A 27,376-nucleotide genomic window follows, 5' to 3' on the forward strand; every position below is an offset into this window, starting at 1 on the left:
TTGGTATGGAGTTATGATAAACAGCAATATTAGGCTTTCTTAGCTCAGTTATTGTGTGTATATGGGATCAAATAACATAATCATGACTAAGAGGGTGCAACCACACTCTCAGACTTTGAAATCCCCTGTATTAATGTCAAATGTGAAGGTAAAGGAATAATCTGAGTGTCAAATGATCTAATCTTATTTAACATGTAGGGAATATTTTAATGTGATACATGCAGAGCTAAATGAAACCACCTTGTGTACTGCTGGGTTGTTGAACCTGTAACAGTGTGTCACATTAAACAAATCTCTGTGCTTTTATCTGCAAAGTAACTACTAACTGTAAGCATTAGATTAATGTAGTATAGAGAAAAACGTACAAAATATTCCCCTGAAATGTTGTTGAGCAGAAAGCTACACATAATGGAAATACTCAAGGTTGCTGTAAGTATCTGCAAATTGTAGTTAAATTCAGTGCAGTATATACAGTATGTGTGTGGGTGGTGGTTCTGACTTAATTGGGGACGGTTAGTGCAATTGGTGGCAGAGGTCATGTCCCCAATTGGGAAAAGACAGATTTTTGGGTCGGTGGTTTGTGACAATTTATAATGTAGCCTGCATTTTAGAGTGTAACCTCCAGATAATGTCCCTGAACTCCATCTTATGTTTCCATACATATCAATTACTTATCGGTTCCTAATGGTACTTAAATGTACGTAAAGTGGAAGAAAACAAAACAGTGAGGAGAAACAAGTGGGGCTTTAGGGTTTAACTTCTGGATGTGTGGTATAACTTGTGGTGTAAGTTCCACATATGAATCAATAAATATAAACTTAATACAGTCATTTAATGATTTCACATATATAATATGTTTGAGTATCAAATATTTTGTTTTCTTTCACTGTTCCTACATTTAATCATGATCATGTGATGATGAAGTGCTGGGAATTATATGGTAAATGGCAGAAAGTTAAGCTGAAGACGAAAGCTGTATTATAAAGTATTGCCTGTTATTTCAGGTTCGGGTTAGATTAAGGTTATGGGAAGGCTTAGGGTTAGACAAGTAGTGTTATAGAGTTTTTTGAGTACCACTAAAAAGGCTTTTAAATCTTCCCACAGACACTGTCGCTAAAGTGTTTTCTGGTGGAGATAGACAGACAGCACAGAGCTGATAAAAACTGTAGATGAGTGGATTTATTTTGGTGCGTGATTTACTGAACTCAGAGACAAACTGTGTTTCATTACTGGGCAAAGAAATCTAGTTTTGTGTTTGAGCGCGCATCAACCTGCTGGTGTTTACTCTAATATCTGCTCCATCATGTCACGCTTTCTGTCATTTTGTCACTCCGTTCTTGTGTAGGTGTGTAACTGCTCACCGTGTATAATCTTTTTTTTTTTTTTTGTCTGACTGTTTTTCCACTTGTGTTCTCTCGTCATGCATACCTGGGTGTGCTGGCATGGCTGTGTACGCCGTGGCAACAGAGATACAGTGTGTTAGTAAATCATTGTAGAAAGAGATGGATGCCTCTCTCCAACTGCTTCTGCACTCCAGGATCACTGAGTGGAACAGTTACAATGCCTCAGGGTATCCATACCTCTGGGTCCATCCCCAACTTCTTCTTTGTGTGTGTGTGTGTGTGTGTGTGTGTGTATGTGTGAAGGTACATCATATTCCCGTTAAATATTAATGACCTGGGAGCGAGGGCACAGCACTGCCTATGATTGTGCTTTTACGCTTGACACTTACTGCGCAGTGGGCGCTGCATACATGTCCACAAAAAAAAAAAAAAAAAAACACACACACACAAAAGCATCTGTGTGTGTACAATGGACACGCACACACACACAGATGCAAAGTAAAAGTAAACTCCCTATTGCAGTTTGTGTTGCTCTGTTGAGTGAGTTCAGGCGGTGCCTTTGTAAAGTATTAATGGGCAAACACTCTAACAGACACACGCCTGAATGCACATATTGTATTAGTATGCCCGGCCTTACATCAAACAGGCTATATTTGAATGATACAATGGTATATGCAGTCACTGAATTAGGCTTATATATATATTTCAAAGACTAATTTATTATTCTTTATCATGTGAATGACTTGAGATGAAAGGGTTAGGGGTGAAGGAAGTGCCTTTGAACTTGCATAATTGGTGACGTATTCAATTTCATCTCATGAAATACATTTTACATGTCTTCGTTGGATGGTAGATCAGTGATGAAATGTAACTAAGTACATTTATCAAGTACTGTACCCAAGAAAAAAAAACATGTATCTCCAAATGTGTTGACTTTGAATGTTTGTAATGAACTGAAGGATTAAGTGTACCTTTATGAGCTGAGAAAATTGTCTTACTTCTCAAGTTAAATAAACAATTTAAACTATCCTTTTAGCTGGAAAATGCATTGTCACAAAGCTGAAACAGGGCTGTTTATTTATTTAGTTATGGCTCTCACAGGACAGCAATGCTACAAAAAATATGATGATTTTATAGAGTATTGAGAATAGAAAATACACCTATAGATCAATGAATAACATGCTATGCTCAAGTGGAACTTGTAATTCCCTTTGCCTTTGCCTTTCAAGTAGACTCATGTTGTAAACACAATAAACACAGCCCCACTTGAATGCACTGAAATGCTCTACTACAAGACCTTCATTCAAAATTGTACATAAATAAAATTATGTGAGTTTTGGCATCAGAGTGTCAAAGGTAAAGGTAAAGGAGGGACTATTGTTTACAGAATGTCAAATTATCTTATCGGATTGGATTTCCTGTTGGAAAGACTTTAATGCAGCATTGGCACAAACTTAATTCAGTCAGTTGACTGTACAGTACATTGATTCAACTCAAAACTTCAAGTTAGAAGAAATGATTTGTAAGTTCTGAAGTGTTCTGAAAAGAAATTCAAGAAATAAAAATGTAAGTCCACTGTTTGATGTTTTACAATGTAGATGATACCTGCAGACACACACACACACACACACACACACACACACACACACACACACACACACACACAATGCATTGTTGTAGATTAAACTACCTCATAGAATATGAAGCAGTTGAAATGAGTTCAACCTTGAACCTTAAAATGCAACATTCACATTAATGCAGCAGTAAAATTATTTTAACATAATATATAATAGCACAATGAATTATTTTGCTTTTCATACTTAAAATACATTTTGCTGATAATTCTTACATGCTGATGGGTTTGAATGCAGAATTGTACTTGTCGTGGAGTATTTTCACAGTTTGGTATTAGTACATTTACGTCAGTAAAGGCTCTGAATACTTTTTCCACCACTGCTGATCTGATGTCACATTTCCTGTTTTAGCGTGTTATAAAAAAATAATTAATATAATGTGAGATTGATTCACACCTGTTTTTTGTCTTCTTATAGGGGAACAAAGTGTGAACGTGTTTATTGTGCTTACTGTTGATGAAATGTAGATAATTCTCTCCCACCTAAAGAAATGTTACTTTTTAAATCAAGTTTGAAGTTTTTGCATGGGGGGTCTCATGGTCCCTATTAGCACTTGTTAAATACCTGCAGAGGTGGAACACAGCATGCATTCTCAAAGTGTTAATTGGCTGTTAACAAGGTATTACATACACAAAGTGTGCAGGCTCGGGTCACGGGAGTCTGAACAACACTTCAATTATGTGCTCATGTATAGTCACAGATTTGTCATGTGCATGGAGGGACCTGCAATTTCAACTTTGTCCACTTGATGTCACAAACATTACAATGACAATTCAGGAGGCATTGCAAGAAGAAACGAGCAGGAGCTGAATGCTCATACAGCTGACATACCGGCTCACACAAACAAAAATGAAAAGCTGTAACCACAGCAGGCATATGAATGAGTGACATTTATCAAGTCTGTGTTAGATTGACGTCTTGTGATCAGTAGGAGGAGAAATGGGAGCTGTAGGCAGCCTTCTAGCACGAAACCTCCACAGACCTTATTTAGAGAACCCCAGAGACGAAGCGAGAACCTGGGGAATAACATAGCCTCAGTCCCTTGTGTTGCCTAATCACCTGCACCTTAAGCAAAGCACCGTCTAGACGTTTGCCCTCAGCTGAGCCTGCGCTGAAAGTTTGAGAGAGAACTTAAAAGAGAGACATTTTAGGTGCAGATTCCATTGTAATGAGCTTATAGTAACTGTGATGAAATGTATGCCTGAGCTGTAAACCTTTCTTTAATTAGCATTTGCACCTTCAGTGAACATACAGTAAATGTAGACTCTTAATGAGACTGATGCAATTAGAGTGTGTATTCTGAGAATTATTCCACGTGTTATACATGTTTTTTTTTTCATGGAGAATATGCACCCTCTTTTCTATTTCAAGCACTTGGCAGTGATTCATTTTCACACTTACTTGTTGAATATATTCAAATGAAAAATTTACAGGGAGGTTTGTGCAGAGAAAATAAAGCTGTCAGCGTCAAATTAGCTCAATCATTTTAAAAGCAACTGAGCTAATGCTGCTTTTCAAGTATTTTCTGCTCGTCATGAGTTGGCCAATGTGACTGTGAATAATGAACAACTTGTGTATGAGTCATTTGAAAGTGTTGGTGGGATGAGGCAGCAAATGGATGAATGAATAGCCCAATATTTTAATACACTTATTAGCTCTCTTTCTTACAGTTGGATTAAAAGATCAACACAACTTTCCTGACTATACAGTAAATATGAAGTTACAGCAAGCAGACAGTTAACAAATGACTTGAAAACTTATATGTAAACCATAACTCGTGTATACCATTTTAAGGCCGATGTTATGATTGCACCGCAGAGAGAGCTGGAGGCAAGACAAAGGAAACACTACAGGTTTACACAGAGTAGGCCACATAAGCAGGCTAAAATGACCATGTTACTGTGTTGTTGGATGCCAGAATCGAAGTAGGAATCAGTCCAAAGTGAAGTTTATTGTGAAGTTTAAAAAAAAACAACAACAAAGACAACCGTGATTAAATGTGATAAGATGAAAGCTGAGGAGTTAGTTTATCGAACTAAGATGAGCTTTATTGCCTTGTTAACTTTGTAAACACACTTAATTTAAGCTCAATAAACAGAAACAAAAACCCCCAAAAAACTCTCCACTTTCCACTATTACAACAATCATTAACTCTGGTTGGGTTGAAATACATCCTTAATTCATTGTGTTCCTTGAGTGCATGTACGGGTCGGCCCATTGGGTATAATGTGAACTTTTTCTAGTAACACTTAGCTAATATGTTTAGGAATTTTTTTCTGCTTCCACCGTCATCATGGCGTCAACGTCATCATGTTTACCAACAGAAAATGTGTCGATATATAATAGTGGACGAAGGCCAGCAGAGAGCCACTCTGCTGGTTGCAAAAATGTCTGATTATATGATTTTCTGTACTGATTGTATATACCCTTTAGTAAAAATGACCCTACTTCTCAATTAATTTTTGACCTCAATGATCATTTTCCTAATGAGTTCATGGTCTCAATCACTAGTTTCAAGTCTTCTTCTATACAATATGATTTCATAATTATGTAAAATATTGTCCTAATTAGATTAAAATAAAATAAAATAAAATAAAATAACATATAAGGCGTGCTAATAAAATAAGCCGTACTTTGGGGCAGGGCTACTGTATGATTGACAAGTAATTTTCAGTGAGTCTGTCCAGCACAACCCACAGGGCTCACGACAGTCCAACCAAAACGTCAAACTAGGCGGTGCCGATCAAATATGGATAAATATTCTGTTACGCTGCCTGTTTCTCCCTAACACGTTTTCAGAGATATATGTTATTGTTCTGTTTAGCTGTAATATGAGAAAGATTGTGACCAGGCTCTTATTTCATGCTGAACGAACAAGCCAAAGCAAAGCACCACCAAAATCACAATACGCCATCCACCATATTCATGCTGTTGTCGTACTGCGCATGCTCTGAATGCAGAAGCCAATATGGCGACCCCCGTAATGTCAAACTTTAGGCTTTAAAATGGTAGTCTGTAAATCAATGGGTGACGGCAGGCTTGGTTTATGCTGGCTTGAAACTGTGGGAAACAGGTAGCTCCACAGTAAAAAAGTTGAGTTGTTTTATAGGGGGTTATGTGTTAGACTTTAAACCACACCTTCTCATTTTCACACTTCAGTTTTTGCATTGATTACAAGATATTATGAGATATAACTAGTGAGCTTTGGATGTGCTGATAGGTGGACTTTGTTATCATTTGGGCAAACTCAAGCTAGCTAGTTTTGCCCTCTTTTCTGTCTTTGTGCTAAACTAAGCGACTTGGCTTCTGATGGCAGCTTCATTTTTAGAGGGTTACAGAAAGAGGGTATCGACTCTTTTTATGAAAGCAAATAATTATACTCTCCCAGAATTTTGAAAATTTTGTTTAATTTCAAAGATGTTTATTAAGACTGAAAATTAAATGTTATACTTTGAGAACCAGTCGTGCAAAAAGAGTTGAGCTGTAAACGACTGCACAGTAGCCGACATTGAAGGCATCACAGTTATAGAAAATCAGAATCCAGCAAGCACCCACCTCCAGCCTCTGCATATCTACCATTAGCAGGGCTTAGACAAAGTATAGTCCCATAGGTGATGATCTCAGATTGAACTGCTGCAGACACGCTAAGTACCTCTGTAATCTTTTTATCATTGACCTGTTGAGAGACCTGTCTGCAATTGCTGTCTAACATCTGAACCGTCCATGACATCACAGGCCTCATATCGGCTCCTGTTAATTTTCCAACTTGACAGGCAGGTGCTTATGTGTCACGTCTGCCCCGCCCTCCCAGTATAGCATGAGATAAGCTGCAGGGAACGCTAACTCCATAATGGCACTCAGAGGCCATGCCCATTAGCTCTAAATAACACTCTTGCAGTGCAAAGCACCGTCGTCGACACCATAATGGCCACATTAACGAGCATTACACAGCCATTGGTTTTTAGAACCGCTTACTGCCACTGAGCTCATGCATCATAACAGCGTGTTCAACATTACGCCTCGTGATAGCTGAGAGAGTTTTTTTGTGGTGACTCTGCAACTTGGCTTCCCTCTTCTCCCTACAACATCTTCCTGTCTTTGTCATTGCATTTGTGCTGCCTATTTTCTACTCTGGCTCAGTTTGTTACTCACTCTCTTCCTCTGTTCCTCTTGTTTAATCTTCTCCTTTCTCCATTGGACTGGGTGATAGCCATCCTCAAAGAGCTTCTTTCCTCTCCACCCTCCTCTCTCTGCCTCTCGCGGTTCCTCTTGCTGCTCATTTCCTCACTACAAAGATGTTTTCTTGGTGAACACCTATTATTTAGCCTTGTCTTTCCCCTCCTTCTCTCTGTTTCTCTCAGTCATGGTGTTTTCCTCTTACATGATGCTTGAGAGGATTTGTCCATGTTCTTTTGCATAATGCACTGGAGAGCCCATTTTCCTGCCAATACCACCTCATCTCCTCCCTTTTGTTGGAGACAATTGTCACTAGAGATCAAAATTTCTTTTTAAAAACCATCAGCCCGCTGGTTTAATGAGGTTGGAGGAATGGGTGCACTCTTTTATCCCTCCTTGCCTTCACACTTGAGACAGAAGGACGGATGGATCATCAGTTAGGAGAGAGGGAATTGAGTTATTCTCAGCTGTCGGGCTGTCTCCTGTCTAGACAGTGGGTCAGATGATCTGGAAGATCTGAGTGTCAGCTGCTAAGACGTGAGAAAACTTTGGGCTTTGACACCAGATTAACTGTACTTCAGGCCAAGTTTTCAAGCTGTGTTTTGCCCATTTTCTCAGACCTACTGTAGATGTTGCCTAATTTTTTGAAAGCTGGATGCAATTTTTGAAATTTTATTTTCACCCTCTATGGTACATTGTTGCCTCTGTGTAACGTACACATTTGTTGGTCTTTTACACTCACAAAATACAGCTTACTTTCTCACATGACTCCCTGAATGGCTGCCTTGAATCCCTTTTTTGTGGCTTTCCTCACATGATTCAGCTCAGTCATCTCAACTTCAACTTTCAACTTTATTTGTCCCCAAAGGGCAATTGGTTTTGCAGCAAGACAGACAAAGACACACAACAGAGAGACTGAGATAGTCTGAAAATGTCTTTTTCTGTTATTTTAAATCAAAAGTAAAGTTTAATTCGTATTGTTTAGGTATTACTTAATATACTTTAGGTATTGTGTATTTAGGTGTGTGTACTGTTCAGCCAAGCAGTGAGGAAACTCAAACATGCATTTAAATGTGACACAGATGATCAAACACCAAAATGTGTCACTATTTTGTTGTGAAGAAGGTTATGATAGTTTGGTTTGATAGACTGTTGATGTAAAGATACGCTGCTTAGACTCTTTGATGTATTCATTCCTGTAGGCTGTTTCACAATTGTACAGTGTTGCCTGAGGGTAACATCCAGACAAACAAACTTATCAAAAGAGTTCATTTTAAACATTTAAAAAAAATTAAATAGTGCATATTTTAAACAATAACTCTCCTTTTTCATTTATTTCTTTAAAATTTCTTTAAATTATGTTTACTTGGTCTATTTTATGACTTTTTTTTACTAACTGGCATCATAATGCATATCATATAGGGATCATGTTTTTTTATTTATTTTTTTTTTATAAATATCAAACCATTGTTTTGTTTTCCACAACATTGCACTGAATGCTAGAAAGGTAACAGAGAGGGCTTCTACAACAAAATGACACAATGGATCATAAATGGTGTCAAATACATGAGAGCAGGCGGTTTTAATTAATAGCATTGCTTCATTGTAATCCTGTTTTTACTCTGTATTATGCAGGAGCAGTAATACTCATTGGCTCATTGTCTGACTGTGTCTTGTGTCTTGTTGATTATACCAGAAACAAAAATGAAGTTAGGTGATTCATTTAAATTACTGGAAGTGACTCATACATCTCCACAAATGAAGCTCAGCGTAAGTTCAATCAGGAAGACCTTCTATTACACTGCCTTCATTCATAAATTTCCTTTACTCCAGCTCTCCCCTTCTATTCCCTCTAATCAGCTGTTTGTGGGCGTTCACCTTCGTCTTTACTATCCAATCAGATTTTGCCACGGTCGCGATAGCCAGTCAATTTGCTGCTGCCAAACTTTAAATCGCCTCTGTTTTTGCTCCATCAGTTGTCATTCAGTCAGTAGCGCGACTGGCTCATGTTTTACTCACCATTTGCTCCCTGGTGCGCCTCAAGTGAGTCCTACTACAACCTCAATTCCCTCGAGGGCTCCAGCCCCGACTTCCTCCCTCTCTTCTGATGGCCTCCAGACGAGGACGAGCTTCTTATCCCATATTCGTGAACCAGCGTTTCTCCTGCAGCGGGCATGCACGCTTCCAAATCGTGAGTTGGCCGAACAAGTGCCGTGTTCATCAGAGTTTGCTCCCAGGGCAAGATTCAACGTCAGTCGGCCCCCGCCGTGTGCTCACGGCCGCTAAGAACCAGGAAACCAGGCTTCCTCAGCGTTGAGAGGAGGCCTCCCCTGCACCTCGATCTCCGCTCCCTCCTCTCCTCTATCCCAGGCGACGTGGACAACTCCTTGCCCTCCTTCCTGCAGTCTACCGACTCTACTCATGCCATCGACGCACGCCTCCAAGCACCGGAGACCGCCTCAACCCGTCTGCTCCTCAGCGTCTCTGTGCCGCCAGGCCCCATGCTGCAGTCACCCTCCGCTACGAGAACCTCTCAGGTTCCCCGGCTTCAGCCGTTCCAGACCCTCCTAGGTAGGCCGTATGCAACTCAAGCACCAAATATATCCAGCCCATGAGATCAGTTCTCCAGGTAGACAATATCTCGGGTAGCCTTTTCATGCATCCCCCGAGTGCGTTAAGCATGGCCACAGGAAGCATACTGCTGTGTTCAAAACTGCTGATCCCGGCTGATCATAGATTATCTATTGAGCATTATTATTTTCGGGCTGCATATATCACATGTATCTGTCAGTCTACACGGAGAGCAGGCAGAACTATGCTATTTGGCCTAATCAGCGATCTCTATGTCTGTATGGAAGGAACATTATTTATTAAGCCTTCTCAGTAAAGTATAGCGCACAAGATACTTAAGGAAGGATAATTATTATTCGGCCGTCCGCACCTCGCTCCGGCCCCGTCTCTTGCGCGACCAGCGTTTACATTTGAGCTTTCTCTCTCCTACACCATGTATAATGCCATCAAATGATAAGTTGATGGGCTCAGGTGCTAGCTTTCTAAGCAGGTATCACTGATGCGTTCAAGCAGCCTATTCATTCATCCTGTGGAATCTGTGGCATCACAGGGATTCCAATATTTGTCATGCGTCTTCTCGGCTGTTGCAGCCCAAGCAGACCTGTAACTCCGTGAGATGAAGTTCAAGTGTCTTTATTGTCCTTATGCTTACACATAACGAAATTTTGTTTGGTAGTTCTCGGCGCATAGTTACGATAAAAAAAAAAAAAAAAAAAAAAAAAACCTAGTAACATAATATGTGCAAGAGTCGGCAGCCATACAGGGAATTATGTCGATAGGTAAGTGCAATCAGTGTGAGTCCTCCTGCGCTGTCATACATATCAAAAGTTCAGTTCTCTCCCTCCATGAGCCTCTCATCTTCGTCAGCGCGTCATCTTCAGAGTCGCCCTTATTTAGCTCCTGGATATGGCGTCCTCCGTGCCAATCTGCGGTTTGTCTCTTAGACGAAGGCTGCGCTCCGACTGCTGATGTCTTCATGCTAGTTCGCTGGTTGGCGCTCCCTCTAACGAGCTGGCGCAGTCCTCTGATTCTTACTTTTTTTGGGGGGGGTGGGGGTTTCACGGATGCGGGTCTATCCGTAGTTTCGGGAGTGTTTTCTTCAAGGCAGTGGTCGCTGCCACCGGCCTCCCTCCTCTGCCAGTTTCGATCGCACCCTGCGCTATAAGAGAGATATTTATTCAGTCTCATGCCAGGTTTTGGGGCTTGCAGGAAGTGCAACGCATTCAGTGTTATGCGTCAATCATGTCGGCATCATCAATATAGTGCGCTCCTCTTCAAGAGATCATGCCATCATGAGGCAAGACAAAGGCAGCTTTATTTATATAGCACCATCCAGACTCAAGGCAATTAAAGGTGCTTTACAGATCTTAGAAATCAAAAAATTGCTTTTGAATTCATTAAGACAAGCAAGTATATTGTTAAATCATTATGGGGATGGCATTTAAAGCATACATAAGCGAAGCAACAGCATATCATAAATAAATAAAAGGTTCATATTGACTTCATTGGTAAGCTGTAGTAGGTAATAGTGTTTAAGCCCTGTTTTTATCAAGCTAATAGTTAAGCTGATCTCAGGTATTTTGGAAGTGTTCCACAAGGGAGAGCATAGAAAGTAAGGCTGCTCACCTTGCTTGGTTCAGATCCTGTGAATACTGAATAACCTGTTCCAGATGATCTGAGGGGTCTGCTCTTTCATACCAGTAATCAGATGTATTAAGGCCTAGACCTTTCAGTGCTGTATAGACAAGTAAAAAGAAGTTAAGTCCTGAGAAGCATCACGTAGTCTTCATCATTTACTTCATCATCACTGCCCGACACATGCCTGATCATTCTAACTTTTGAGCTGATGCTCTCTCCCATCAATTCCAGACTTTCTGACGACTTTGCCCAGGTGCCAGCAGTTCCTGCTAAGGCTTCCACCCAAGGTCCCTTCTTCCCCAGACTGTTTCAACCTGGCTAAGTGTTGTTAAGAGCGTTCAGTTTCTCCTAGTATACCCGGTCACTCTGTCTGTTCACTGTTCTATTGTGTAGGTGTTATAGCTCTCAATATGCAATTTTCGACGCAGTATTCATTACTATTTTATAGCTCTTGGAACTAGAGGATTTTCTACTCCTTCTAAATCATTTACCCTAATATAGTCATTACGTTAGATCTGGTTTCATTTCATCACTACCGTCAAGTCCTGTTACTTATGGCGGCGGCGCATGCTAGTGTGGCGTCGTTGAAAAAATGAATGAATGAATGAATGAATGAATGAATGAATAAATAAATATAAATAATTAATAAATAAATGCATAAATAAATATAAATAAATACATACATAAATAATAAATAATAAAATAAAATAATAATAAATAAAATAAATAGATAGATAATTAAATAAATATAAAATGTGACCAATCACTATCCTCACTCTCCACTGTTCCTACTCAGGGAATTCCTTATCAAATGTGGGTCTACTATCTTTCAAGAAGGTTCTTGTTAATGTTTAATAATGGATTTTGTATCCACAGCAAATTCAGGACAGCCTCTTCAGCTGTCTCTTATGCAAATCAAGGCATTCTCCCTCATCCCTGCTACAACCAGGCTGCTGGTCATGTCTGCTTCACGTCCTACATTTATCCAGTCATCAGTGCTGTGTGCTAATCAAATACCTCTGAACTCTTATTTTCAGTTTAAACAACATATAACTGGTGGTGGTGCTTGATCCATGGTGTATACATCTTCTCTATTTCACTTCTGTGCAATTTCAGCGTTCATCTTGTTCTCTGTACCTTTCCATTCTCATATATTCGATCAGGCGCTCAGCAAGCATTGCCTTCCTATCCTATCTCATTCTAGATAAGCAAAACTGGTCAGTGGACCTCATGCAAAAACCTCCATGCTGCAACTCTGTCTATTCCAACGACCAGGTGATTGCCGGCGTTGCCTCCCTATCCTGTCTTTCTTCAAGTCAAGTGAAAACTGGTCAGTGGACCTCATGCAAAAAAAAAAAAAAAAAAAAAAATCCTCTTGCTGCAACTCTGTCTATTTCCAATGACCAGGCCAAATGCCGGCATTGCCTCCCTATCCTTTGTTTCAAAAAAAAAAAAAAAAAAAAATCCTCTTGCTGCAACTCTGTCTCTTTCCAATGACCAGGCCAAATGCCGGCATTGCCTCCCTATCCTTTGTTTCAAAAAAAAAAAAAAAAAAAAAAAAATCCTCTTGCTGCAACTCTATTTCCAATGACCAGGCCAAATGCCGGCATTGCCTCCCTATCCTTTGTTTCAAAAAAAAAAAAAAAAAAATCCTCTTGCTGCAACTCTGTCTATTTCCAATGACCAGGCCAAATGCTGGCATTGCCTCCCTATCCTTTGTTTCAAAAAAAAAAAAAAAAAAAATCCTCTTGCTGCAACTCTGTCTCTTTCCAATGACCAGGCCAAATGCCGGCATTGCCTCCCTATCCTTTGTTTCAAAAAAAAAAAAAAAAAATCCTCTTGCTGCAACTCTGTCTATTTCCAATGACCAGGCCAAATGCCGGCATTGCCTCTCTATCCTGTCTTTGGGCTACAAGCGTCGCCTATCTGTGCATCTCCGTCGTTTCTTTGATCGTACACCTTTATTTCTTTAGTTGGTCTGACCTTCTTCCAACCGTATCCAGAGCACCCTTTGTTCATTCTTTCAGTATTGTCTAGTCCTCATCACAGTGTTTACTACTCCTCACCTCAGGCATACTTTTCCTTTTACCAACCCTCTGGTCATTCAGCCTTTCTGTGGCTGCCTTCTTTTTTTTTGGGGGGGGGTTAGGTTTTTTTCCTTCAGTCACTCTACTTCCTTCTTTGCATGCAGCCTATTGCGGTAGACCCCACATTGGCTGTGCTCTCTCACCTCTGCTTGCACAATCCTAGTTGCCTAATTCACCCAGTCCATTGTATTCTGATCGCATTTCTTTATTGCTTACTACCATCTCCTTTCAGCTTGTTGTGCTTTCATTTTTTATTTTTGTGCCTAACTCTTATGGTTTATCTCATTAGAATTGTGCTGTCTGCTGAGGTAAGGATGCATGATTTAATCTGAGTATCCTCTCTTATTATTTAATTTTTTTTGGGGGGGGGTTCTCTTCTCTACAGCTTCATCACCCCCATTCATATATATTTATAGTATATACATATTGTTTCACCTCAATGGGGTCTAACCGCCAAAGACTGTTCATGTTTCATATATGTCATGCATGTGCCAATAAACCATTTCCCTTTTACTCTTAGTCTCTCCTGATTGAAATGAAGCTCAGCGTAAGTTCAATCAGGAAGACCTTCTATTACACTGCCTTCATTCATAAATTTCCTTTACTCCAGCTCTCCCCTTCTATTCCCTCTAATCAGCTGTTTGTGGGCGTTCACCTTCGTCTTTACTATCCAATCAGATTTTGCCACGGTCGCGATAGCCAGTCAATTTGCTGCTGCCAAACTTTAAATCGCCTCTGTTTTTGCTCCATCAGTTGTCATTCAGTCAGTAGCGCGACCCTCCTCCACCCCTCTCTCCTCCAGTCATTGGACCCAGGTAGCCACAAGATGTTCACCTCGATCCTCCCTGAAGCCCTCTCCTCCAGTCTTCAGGTCCAGGAAGCAGGAGTCTACAGCCACACGGTGTTCACCTCGATCCTCCCCGACGCCCTCTCCTCCAATCTTCAAGTCCAGGCAGCAGGAGTCCAGAGCCACTTCACCTCACCAGTCTCTGCTTCGCACCTCTTCACCACCACCACCAGTGTCTAGACCCCGGGGGGTTCTCTTCTCTACAGCTTCATCACCCCCATTCATATATATTTATAGTATATACATATTGTTTCACCTCAATGGGGTCTAACCGCCAAAGACTGTTCATGTTTCATATATGTCATGCATGTGCCAATAAACCATTTCCCTTTTACTCTTAGTCTCTCCTGATTGAAATGGAAAAATACACATGAATCCACAGTGTAGCCACATCTGATTGGTTGTATCCAGAATAGGACTGTGTGAAATCTTGTCATATTCCCCCTGTTCTGTTCTGTCTACTTTATTTTCTTCATCTTGCGGATGCCAGACGTACCCGTTCCGTACAGGCTTTAAGATCCCATGTTGAGGGATTACATTAATCTGAATAAAATGGGAAAAAAGGTAACAGCTATACATTTGAGCTCCTGTGAAAATCACAGTAATCATATTACAGATGAAAAAATACATGACTGCTCAGTGATACTGCTCTGAGGTTTGAACAGAGACACAGGCGCTGTTCATGGTGCTGATTGTACTGTAGTCCCAGCAGCAGGATCAGCACCATGGACAACGCTCGTAACATTTACACTGAAAATATACAGTATGCTGTGGGAGATACTGTTGTTTAAGCCAGTCTGAAATCATGGTTCCTGTTGGCTGTGGATATGAAGTAAATTATTATTGTATATCTTGTGCCTTGCTCTTGCCTTTTCGTCACTAAAAGAGAAATATGTAAGACCCTAGCATTCAAACATGAGTACTGCAGTCCCAATAACGCGTTGAAGCCATTAGACAAACAGTATATGAAATAGGTTGAATCTCTATTTAATATACAAGCTATGACTGAAGTGTTGTCTGTCAATGTAAAACTAAGGCTGTTATCCCCAAAACACAAGCCTACTGCTCTGAAAATACACGAGTTCAGTGACTGCTTTGGCCAATTTAACAGTTATAAACATCTATTCCTTCTAAATGATTATTAATGATTTCTTACAAATCTTAAACAGACGTACTCATTTAGTGACAATTCTGCATTAATTTGAACTCTGATAAATGTGAAACAGGCAAACAAAGACTGAAAATTTCAAAGGAGGACATGCTGACTGTAGTCTTGTTGTCAAAAAAGCTGGTATTTCAACTTGTTTACTTAATCTCCAATGACATATCATGGTCATTTTATGATTTAGTACAGTAAATATGTCACATATTTCTCCTTTACTTCAGTGCTCTTCGTCATATCATGGTGTCCATGTAGTAACCTGCTGTCTTTCTTTTCCTCCAAACTTACATTTGCTGCTGCAGCCTCCATCGTAGCCCAGAAGTGGTGGTGCCAAATGCAGCCGTGTATGGACGGAGAGGAGTGTAAGGTCCTGCCTGACCTGACCGGCTGGTCCTGCAGCACTGGCAACAAAGTCAAAACCACCAAGGTGAGAAGAATACCGGCCCACGCTTGTATGTTTCTATACATGTGCGAGTGCAGTCATGTTTGCGTGCCTCTCTCTCTTTCTCTCAGCGTGTTCCTATGAGTGTAATTACTGGCACTGATCAAAATATAAATGCAACACCTTTGGTTTTGCTCCCATTTTCATGAGTTGAAGCACAAAAAAACAGTGTTAGTGAGCACTTCTCCTGTGCCAAGATAATCCATCCAAAAAGAAGAGGCTATTTCACATAGGGCTACTGATTCAGGTTTAGGTATGAGGAGTGTTTGGTTATGGTATCAGTGTAAATATCAGTATAAGCCAATCAGAGGCAGAGTAAGGCAGGTCATGACCTCCAGAGAAAAAAAGGTATCTGTAGCCCTTTGTGAAATGTCCATAGTTCAGCCTGATAAATGTCTTATTTTCAAAATAAAACTGCATATTTTAGAATAGCCTTTTATCGTGACCAACTGTGACCAACAAACAAATCTGTGAACAAAAACTGAGAGGAATAAATATTTTGTGTGCACAGAAGAAGTCTGAAGTCTTTTACTTCAGCTCATCAAAAATGGGAGCCAAAACAAAAGTGTTTATATTTTTGTTGAATTTATATCATCTCACACTTGCTGCTCCTCTCCTTTCATTTGTTGTTTGTGCTGTTTTCTGTGCTTGCACAGAAATCACCTACATATATACTTGGCCAACTCCAATTAGTGCAGAGTCTTTGATAACTTCTAATTTGTAAGCAACAACAAAGCATGTAACCATATCAGTGTTCGCATCAAAAAGTCCCCAGAGAAACACTCAGTGTCCAGAAAGAAAAAATAAAGTATTACTGAGCGTCTTCCAGCATGACTAACATTTGATGTAGCTAGAATTGACCATGATCTTTACTTGAATAGATTTCTTATGTAATCTTGCCTCATTAAGTGTGTGGTGTTTTTCACATTGTATATGCCTCTATATGAAAAGAAAGGTCTCAGAAGTGCTTACTGAGCAAATTAAAAATAATCTTATGAACAAAGGTTGTTTGGATCCTCGAGATGAGTGCAGTCTAAACACTAATTTCAAGCATCAATAAAAAATTACAAAGAAAATGGAGAACTAATCAACAAACAAGCCCCCCAGTGAGCCTTATTTGTTGATCTGCTGTAACTGTAGCTCCTCAGGCAAAAGGGTGACAAAACAACTGATGGAGAAAAACACAAGACCTCTGTACACCACACAACCACTGTGTGATGCCATGTAAACCGGCGCTATTCAGATGAGATAAATTGATTTAAATGAGGGTCCTTCATGGCCCTTTGTAAGCTGTTGAAGTGTGAAAGTTAATTTGCGGGACTGACGACTGAGGTGGGTGTATGTACGTGCCAGAGTGCATGTCGTGGGATGCAGCAGGTGCAGTTTATTTACAGGTGAGATATAAAAAAAGAAACAGTTGCGAGGGGAAGCGGCGCAGGCGCCATAAGAGTAATTGCTCGAGAGATGGCACAACAGCACAACATCTGTCGCATTCATTAGAATGCATTATGGCTGGGGCCTTCCACAGAGGCTTTACAATTAAGAGTCATAATTAAATTGGTGAGTGGGATAGACTGAAGAACAGAGGCACTGCTGGGCTTAGTCGGAGGCAGTGGAATTAATGACCCTGGGCCTAACACCAACTCTGGGACTGATAGGTGCAATTATCCTCATTCTGTTGCCATCTCTCTTCTTCTCCTCTCTGTTTCGTCTCTCCCACCCAGTCCAACTAGCTGATCAGCCGCGAGAGGAACGAGGAGCCAATGGCTGACTACATCAGTGGACATTAATTGTGCGTTTGCGAGGTGCTTTGGGACTGGTGAGCAGTTACTTGGAGACTTGGTGGCAGATGTCACTGTAGATAGTTGCAACGAGACATCGATTCCCTGGCAACTGCTCGCACGGCCCTGCACTCTCACTCCCTCTGTGTGTATCTCCTTTATCCTGCGTCTCTCTTTCTACCCATGACCTCCTTTCTCCACCTCGGTGTCTCATTCACCGTGCTGATCTGTATCTGTCTATCTATTTCACTCCCACACAGCGTAGGTGTGCTGTGGAAAGATGCATAGATTGACTGACCGAGGCATCAGAACGTTGTTTAACAAGGAACAGCAAAGACATCGCACCATGAGATCACATGTCCCAGTATATTTGGGTTTGTTGTCAGGATTTTTTGGACTAAAACTGACTTTTTTTTATATATGAACATATTTGTTCATTATGAATGCACATGGGACAGTGTTTGTTGATGGAAAACAAGTTCTATACGTCTCCAATTACACGCCTTCAACTTACTGCCCAAGTGTAAACAAACCATTACAGCTGTGAGACATGTGAAATCCAGCTTAAGCAGTTGAGACACTGCTGGTAGCTGCAATCAGTCAGCCAGTCAGACTGCAAACAAATACTTTCAGTCCAATGAAAAAGACAGAAGAAAAGACACGGGCACAAAACGGTTCTTCCTGAGGAGCTGAGGTTCTACTCAGAACCATTTGCTGAAGAGCCCTTTGATGAAGAAAGGCTTCATCAGGGGTTCCATTAAGAACCCTTCTCTTCCAAAAAAAAAAAACTTGTTGAAAGGGTTCGCAGTAGAACACCCTGGGTGGGCTCTAGAATATAAAAGGGTTCACGGTAGAACCCCCCTTTTTTGTTTGTACCCAGTGGAGAGGTTCTTTCAAACCCTTTTTTGACAGGATTCGTCAAGGGTTCTTTGAAAGACTGAAGATTCTATTAAGTACTATAATATAATAAAGTTTCTTGGTTGACAAGACCTTGGAATATAAAAGGGTTTTCAGTGGAAGGGTTCTCAGGTTCTAGATAAAACTGTGGAATATAAAATAGTTCTTGATAAAACTCTGTGGGTAGGTTCTAGATAAAACCTTTGTAATATAAAAAAGGTTCTCAGTGGAACCCCCTGGTTGGTTTCTTGATAGAACCCCCAGAGAGGGTTCTGCCTAGAACCACTACAGCATAAAAAGGTTCAGCTAGTCTGACCGCAAACCAACATTTTCTATCCAATGGGGAAAAAAAAAGACACGGAGCAGGAAATAGAGAGTAAATGGTTTAATTTGGAATATTCTCCTCTGACCTCTGATTGGCTGTTTTCAAACAGAACCATTCAGTCAGTGAGTGTGAGGCGAGACACAGAGTCACTCCATGTAATTACACATCCGTCTGTGACACTGATTGTTTTCTCTTATCTGCTGTGTTGTTTCTTCTGCAGGTCACACGATAGCGAGAGAGCCACTGAGACGCGAGGAAACCTGAAACTCTCCGTGTGGAAAGGATGGACGACTCACACATATTTACTGGGCGATGGGGAAATTACAGAGGAAAGACCGCTGTCAGGCTATCCATCACAAAACAATGGGATAAAATGTACTCATCACAAACTATGGACATGGAGCCACGCATAAAGCATATATAGTATGCTGGTTGTTGAGACCAACGGCCTATAATCATGGACACCCAGGGTACATTTGGACACTAATGGACTATTTTCCAATAATGGACAAAGTGTAGATTGATCAGACAAAAAAAATGGTCAATTGCAAACACTTATTAAGCATTTCAAAGTATATATTTCAACAAAGCATTTGTGGATGAGTGTGAGATGTGCTTAGAGTGCTGCTGGATGTGTCAGGACCTGCTGTCAAAATGTCGAGCTTATACTGGAGACAGTATAATGGAGATGATTTGGGAGAACTGAAAGAGGTAGCAGTTCATAACTAGCAAATAGCAAATTAGCATCAAATTGCTCTTGTGGGTCAAGTCACTACCATAAAGACTGTTTTGCGGGAGTCGTTTTGCAGTTCTAATTAGGAATTGCAGTGTAGGATCATAACAACATATTAAAAATTCATGTAAGATATTTGCACTAGTTGAAACCATTTGGGAATGTTTTGTTTTTCTAGATATCTCCCATCTTTTTGCTGTGGATGTCACATGAAATTGAAGGTGAGCATTTTGTAAAAATATCTGACACTTGAAGTAGATAAATATATATATATATATGTCACGCCCCATTATTCCTGAGTAGTTATTGGTTAAAAATGGCTCCGACTATTGAGCCTCGCTTACATTCAGCTTGGTACAAAATGATCTAGCAAAGTGTGATTCATCTGTCTCATTTTTGCCCAGAAACATTTCCAAGCTCAGCCTTCAAAGTTATATATCTTTGATCTATTATATTCAGTCTGTGACATCTCTTATGTTAACTGTTAAAAGGAGGCCCATAAAATGTTCTAACAAGGAGGAAGAGTTGTCTTTATGTTGTTATTTCTTTATTGGGAATGTTTTCTTCTGTCTCGTTCTAAATGTTCAGGTTTTTATTCTTTAAAAGCATTGTAAATACAAGACATTTTGTATGAATAGGGGTCTTTTTAACTACCTTTCATAGGAGATACAGTATGTTTTTGTGCACCCATTGATTGCCTCCACAGTCCTCCTCAACATCAATGCGTCAGTGAGATATACTGAAATAATTGCCACTGATAATGGCAGTGCAACCCTTTGCAAACATGTTTTTTTTACCCTTCAGGGCTCGATCATTACTGCACTGAGAACAATAGCAGAGTGCCCCAAACAACCACCTTACATCTCTCAATTATCTCTGTCCATTCTCGCTCTCACACTCCTCTTTACTTTGAATCCCTCTCTTGCCCAGTCTCTCTGTCTTCTGTCACACTAAATATCACACAAAAGACGGCACAGTTTTCACACTCCAACACACTATATCTTAATTTCTCAGCTGTTTCTAGACTCTGACAAATAAAGGTTCCAGAAAGGTTCTTCTCGAAGGGCTGAGGTTCTACCCTAAACCATTTGCCTCTGAAGACCCTTTATTGAAGGAAGGTTTTTTCATAGGTACTTTGTGATACTAAAGGTTCCTTAAGACCCCTTTTATCCAAAGAACCCTTTAAAAAATTCTCCTATATTGTTGAAATCCTTGAGGAATTTTTTTCATCATAGTTTTGTCGAGGGTTCTTTGTACCATAATATAAAGGGGTTTTGGTAGAACCTCCTGGCGCCGGGGGGGTCTATATAAAATGTTTAGAATGTCATAGGGCTATTGATCCTCTGGATGGGTTCTAGATAAAATGTTTTGAATAAAGAAGGGTACATGGTAGAACCCAGCATGTGGGTTTTACATAAAACCTTTGGGATATAAAAGGGTTCTCAGTAAAAACCCCCTGGTGAGTTTAGTTCTAGATAAAACCTTTGGAATATAAAAGGGTTGTTGTTAGCACCCCTGGGTGGGTTCTAGATAAAACCTGTGGAACATAAAATGGTTCTCAGTAGAACCTCCCAGGTGGATTCTAGATAAAATCGTTGAAATATAAAAAGGTTCTTGGTAGAAAAGGGTTTTTGTGGGAAACCTTTCACAGATGGTTCTACATATAACCCTTTATGTTGGGTTCTAGGTAGAATTCTGAAAGGGTCCCAAGTGGAACCTTTCTAAAAAATTCTACCATGAACCAAAAGGGGTTCTCATATGGAGAAAAGCTTAAGAACTCTTTATGGTTGTAGTTAGCACCTTTATTTCTAAAAGAGTACTTGTGTGCTGCATTTTGCTCTTTTTCCAAATCTATTTTTCCCCTTGCAGACGCCCGTCCAAGTGTGAGTCTTTCTCAAACGTTCTCTGTCTGCCTCTCTGATATGTGAATATGTTGGGTCAGTGTGCCCAGGGGTTAGCCCGCTGGGGGCTGCTCCTCCGCGAATGAGAGCGTCTGCTTTCAGACATGCTGCTTTGTGAGCGATGATAAATCTGTGGGAGCTGAGCCGCCGCCTCTCCAGCTACCGCGCTGAGCTCCGAGCCGGAGGGAGCTGTGGGGACAGCGGGGCTACCAGTGGCAGGCAGCTCCACTCTCTCATTACTGAGAGGCCTGGATAGCACTGGGCTTCTCTCGGGACCACTGACATGGAATATTTTTAGGCCTACGGTGCAGCACTGCAGTTAGGCCAGTCACACCACAATGCCCTCTTTCCTTGAGCAGCGTCTCAGCAACAATGGTCCATTTTGGAGCGGGGATACGATGACATTCAGCAGCTGCATTCACACACAAGCAACAACACCTACATTAACATACACACACCTTTTTTTGAAAGTGTAACTACACTCCAAGGTCTGATCCTAACTCCACCCACTGCATACTTAAAAAAAACTAAAAAAAAGCAGGCACTGGGGCTGCGGAGACGGGGTGTGGGGGTGTAGAGCTAAATGCTGTAGGGAGTATGACCTCGTGCCTATGAAGTGTGTGACGCAGAACGTCAACAATCAGTGTGGCAATAAACAGCTAGTAGTTAGAGGTAACCAACTATGGGCAGCTACTCTCTGTGTCTGTACAGAAACACTGGAGACAGACCATCTGCTGACAATCACTAGAAGCACATTTGTGTCCCTTTTTGAAAAAGGTGTTGTACCTGTGTAAGCTAGTCAAGCTAATGCAGGCTGGGAGACTCTCCAGTGTGTGTGTGTCTGTAGGGTAGTGCCAGGACGTAGCCGTAACCGTGCTGTTTATCAGCAGGGGAGTGAATGCAGTCTGTGGTGCTTCTACAACCGCCAAAGTTGAAAAATATCTAGAAGGCTAGAAAAAAACAGTGTAAATTTCTCTGTATGATGAGCCTTGATCAGCACATATTTGAAAATGAGCGCTGTTGCACAGACTTTCACTCACAAGTGGGGGCTGGGGAAGGTCGCCATACCCTGATCAGATGGAATTAACTTTCTTTTCGCTCCACTGGTCAGTCGGTCACTGGTAGGTCGGCTGGATGGTCACTCAGTCGGTCCATCGGTTGGTCTGCGTCTTTTTGTGACAACAGTTTTCACCCTGTCAGTGAACCATTTGTCATAGAGGGATGCATGTGGGAGGCATCATACAATGTAGCCACGCCCATTTTATAACTCATGAACCATTTGTCGTAGACTCTCATGGAACGCATCAATCATCTCAGCAAAGATTTTTGATTTCAGCGGTGTCCCCACCCCCTGTACTTTAGCTACGCGCCTTTCATAACTCATAACCTGTTATTTTTAGAAACTTGCGGGAGTCATTATTGGACTAAGCAATGTTTATTTTTCATTGGTGACTGTTCCCCTCGTCTGCTTTATTTTAGCCACACCCCTTTCATAACTCTCAGTTGTTTGTCACAGAGACTTGCAGCAGGCGTCATTGGACTTGGAAGAAAGCTCCTTTTTTCTGTAGATGTAACTTAGTGCCACTCCTTATACTTTAGCAGTTGAGGTCAAATGGTTATGTGTGTATGTGAATGCATGCACATGTGGATGCATGTACATCTGGACACTGCAATAGCTGGTCGCAGCTACTGTGAATTTCCGCTTGTTAAATTTAATGACCTGGAGCAGTATCAAATGGTCAGCTTTTTCTCAGCATTGGTCTTGCTAGGCTGAGGATGATTTAAAGCAGGAGGTGATGCTTTGAGCCCTTTTCAACCCATGAAATGCAGAATTTTTTAAAACAAATTTATCAAGAAATGTCCATATTTACACAAGTATTGATGTGCTACATCACAGTACAATAATATAATTTACTTTACAGCTCAAAAAACATGTTTAAGTGTGCAGTACCTCTTTAAACTTTCAGCAGCTTCCTACCCACCCACTCACACCCACGTGTACACACTGATGTGGGAGAACTGGACTCAGCAGAGAAAGTGAAAAGCTTTAATTACAGCCAACATAAGGCAAAATGTCTCCTGAGCTGTGCAGCATCAAACCATGCGAGGGCTCTGTTTCCTTTCCTCCCCTCCTTCTTTCCCTCTCTCTGTCTCCCCCCCAGAGGTTTGGTGTTCTGCAGATGAGCCTGGCGCCTTGCTCCCTCCGTCCTACATCGCTCTCTGCAGCAGAATCAATATTTGAGGACAATTTGCGCTGCGCTGCTCCCTGGTGGCTGGGGTTTGATGCTGCAGCCCCACCTTCAGTTCCAACCCACACTTAAGACCTGCCAGGGATAGTTTCACAGCTTGTCTCAGGTCACCACTATTTAAGAGGAAAATCTGCAAAAGTGCACCGTCCATATATTTACAACTGCTGCTGTGCAGGCTGGTCAGCCCTGCAGCACAGCAGACACACACTCCTCCGCCTTTGCCAATTTATGAGAAGGAAGACGACTGAACTTGCTAAGAGGCCTCAAGGTGTCTTGGAGGGATTTCGTATTACCATATTCACCTTTAATGAGATGTTACATAGCATGCAAATTTTGCAGGCATCAGTGCCTATCCACGGGTCAATACATCTTTGTATAAAAAATTCTCACTTCCAACATCCTTGTTACCTGCTGCATTCAAATAATGAAAGAAATCTATTCACATGTATTGAGACACATTCGTCAGCGTAAAAAAAAATCATCTTTTTAACTGGAAGGGTACGTGTCTGCAGTGTGTCAACAGGGTCTAACCTCCCTAACATCCCATTGAGACTGGTTCCTTTTATCTCAATGGGTTAGCAACTGGTGAGACCCAGAGGGGAAGGACCCACAGAGGCAAACAAACAGCATGGAGCACATGACTGCACAATAACATGCTAATGAGAGAGGATTGGTGGTTTGAGCGAGAATGGAAAACAGAGGAACGATGAGCTACCTAGAAGAGAAAACAGATATAAAGATGTATAGGTATGGTGTTGGAGAAAGGTGGGAGTGTGTGAAAAGTATTTTAAGTATGTCTTTGTTTATGCGCTAAGCCTGGGTGGCTCCCGAGAGGCCACTTGCATCGTCAAACCAAACGCCTCCAATAGTCCATCATCACACTCTTCGGCAATTCACACAATTGCTACCTAGAGAGGGAAAATAAAGGGATGAAACACCGTTGTCTTGGCTTATGCATCATCTTTTGTCAAGTCCAATTTGTATTAGCCTCCAGCCATATCCAGGAAATATGGGTTCAGGATTCATGTTCAGTGAGAATGGTAATCTTCAGATGAAGTGAGTCTGTCAGAGGCGGAAAGATGTGTGACAACTTGAGTCAGCTCGAGGAAAAAGAGAGCTCTGCCATTGTGGAAGAAACGGGCTCCAAGTCCTGCTGTCTGAAACTGACGTTGATTTAATATAAGTCAGAGGGAGATTAGCTGATGAAGAAGATCTGATCCGCGTTATCAGCGCTGCGTGGCAGGCGCTGGTCTTGTCACTGTCACTTCAGAGGGAACAAATCAACTCGAGCTAAAATGTTTCCTTTAAGAAATCACATCTTTAGCCCAATAACCATGACATATAATTACTCAAATGGGCTCAAAAATACATCACTCAAACTCTGTCTAATTGTATTGAAGACTTTTATCCCCATAATGCCATCTGTATCATACAAATCACAAGTTTCACCATGATACAATGTTATATTAAGTCTTTGGACAACAGTACTTTATTTGCTGATATCACAAAGTTTGCCACAATATGATTTTGATTCAATTCATTTCAGAGGTCTGCGATCAATATTAGATGACATAATACCATTTAACCAGTAAAAATTATGTCAACTCACAAAAAGCAACTAAATTATGATTTAAGAATTTCATGACTGAACTCTTCCAGACATTTATGACCAAGACATGCCATGTTTTCAAAATAAAGGTGTGTCTTAAAGATGAAGATATAGATCCAGATTAATGTATTGATGTACCACTTCTGAGACTTTTCCTGAAAAACCTGTTGCATGCAATCTGAGACATGTGTTCTGCCCTCTAGTGGACTATCAATGCACTGCAGGCAGCCGCCAGCCTGTGAGTGCAAAATCCATGATGGCTGCCACTTAGTGACCTGCACATTTTTGGCATGAAAATCGTGCTTAAAAACACAACCAATGATTACTTAATATTTTGCACCTAGTAAACATAGTATAGTAAAAATGTGTTGAAAATATCAGGGCCGTGTCGAGTCTTTTTTGAATGGGGGTGGCCCAAATGGGACTAATGCTGGCATGAAATATGTTTGTTGTGCAAGCATGTGTGTCAGAATAGCAATAAGTTACCATTCCTCATATCTACTTTAAATACTAGCATCTCTAGCATATCTTAGAGCATATTTATTTATTTATTTTTTAAATTAAAAGATAGCCCATATGGTCCTCTAACAATCTCAAGACAACAAAGTGACACCATCAAATATAATGTAAAGTTTTCATACTGTAATCATTGTACTGCCTTTGTACCTCTTTTCTCAGGCTGTGAGATACTTTAATTCATCCTCAGGTTTCCACTATGAAAAATAATTCCACTTTTATAATTTATTGTTTTCTAATCATTATTTTCCCCCATTTGCTGTATTCATTTTTGTGTGTATGGTTTTTGTTTTTGTGAGTGGCATAAAGGGAACAGCAATTAATATCTCATTATACAACCTTGTGTTATAAAATGATATATAATGAAATTCTATTTAATATATGATCTATGCTTGTTGCAAGTTGCCTTTGTTTGGAGAAACTCAGGCACACTGTCCATTATCTGTCAACAAAAAGAACAACAACAAAAAAAAAAAGTTAAGCCCATTATCCTGAAAACAGAAGCCCAGTGCTACAAAAATACACACTCTGGACTTCAGTGCCTACCTTACTGCCTTCCATTAACATATCGCTCAGTTCAACTATTATAAACGTCTACTCCCTCTAAAAGATTATTAATGATTTCTTATGACTCATAAACAGACTCTTACTCATTTGGCAAACATTTGGCATTAATTTGAACTCTAATGTGAAACAGGCAAACAAAAACAGACATTCTGGCCTGGAATAGAAATATTAAAGGAGGACACCACAGCTGTAGATTAATGACTATTTCAATTTAGCATGTTTCCTTGATTTCTGTTGACATATCAGGATGATTTTATTATTTATTATGGTAAATATATCATTACAGACCCCTCCTTTGAAAAAATATCTGTCTCTGTGTTTGATGTGCCAGGCTTTACAGTGTTAACATCACTCAGCTCTCTTGAAAACACTATGCATCAGTCCTCTTCATTAGGTATTCTGGGGCAACGCATTAGATTAGTGCAACACGATCACGTGAATTTACTGGCTACCACAGCTGGTTAGTCGTCAGGTGATGGTGTGGGGATTAATTGCATTAGCTCCACTCTCTTACCCAGCATAGAATATGTGACAAAAACACCACAACACAGCCCATTAAAATTCAATGAAACCAAGCAAAAAAAAGGGCAAACAATCAAAAGTGTCTTTAATATTCATTTTGCGGCGGGCCTGCGACGGGCCGATATTGACGGTGGAGTGAACGGGGGATTCATTAACATCTTCTCCCTCACTGCTTCCTTTCGCTGATCCGTTCCTTGCTGCGTCGTCAAACTCACTTATCTCTCTGAAGCAATTAGCCACTGGAGGCTCCATTGACCTGAGCCTTTGTTAGACTAACGGGCTACATTAGCATGGCCGTAGCCTGGCAGTCTTGGCAATGCAAGTGTCTGTGCCAATGTGAGCAGCACTGATAAAGAGGAGCCCTGCGGTGTGCATG

General features: G+C 40.7%; 1 protein-coding gene across 1 annotated transcript in view; it reads left to right on the forward strand.

Annotated features, from left to right (window-relative positions):
- tafa4b (TAFA chemokine like family member 4b) overlaps positions 1-20,271 on the forward strand; it is a 42,814-nt gene extending 22,543 nt beyond the window's left edge. Inside the window, exons 4-5 of the mRNA XM_084744236.1 lie at positions 15,761-15,885; positions 19,124-20,271. Coding sequence (XP_084600362.1) covers positions 15,761-15,885; positions 19,124-19,135 — 137 coding nt within the window. The 3' untranslated portion in view covers positions 19,136-20,271. The remainder of the gene's footprint in view (positions 1-15,760; positions 15,886-19,123) is intronic.
- Positions 20,272-27,376: the final 7,105 nt, after the last annotated feature.

This window comes from Lutjanus erythropterus, chromosome 2 (assembly GCF_056507025.1).
Source record: "Lutjanus erythropterus isolate fLutEry1 chromosome 2, fLutEry1.hap2, whole genome shotgun sequence".
Lineage (NCBI taxonomy): Eukaryota > Metazoa > Chordata > Actinopteri > Lutjaniformes > Lutjanidae > Lutjanus > Lutjanus erythropterus.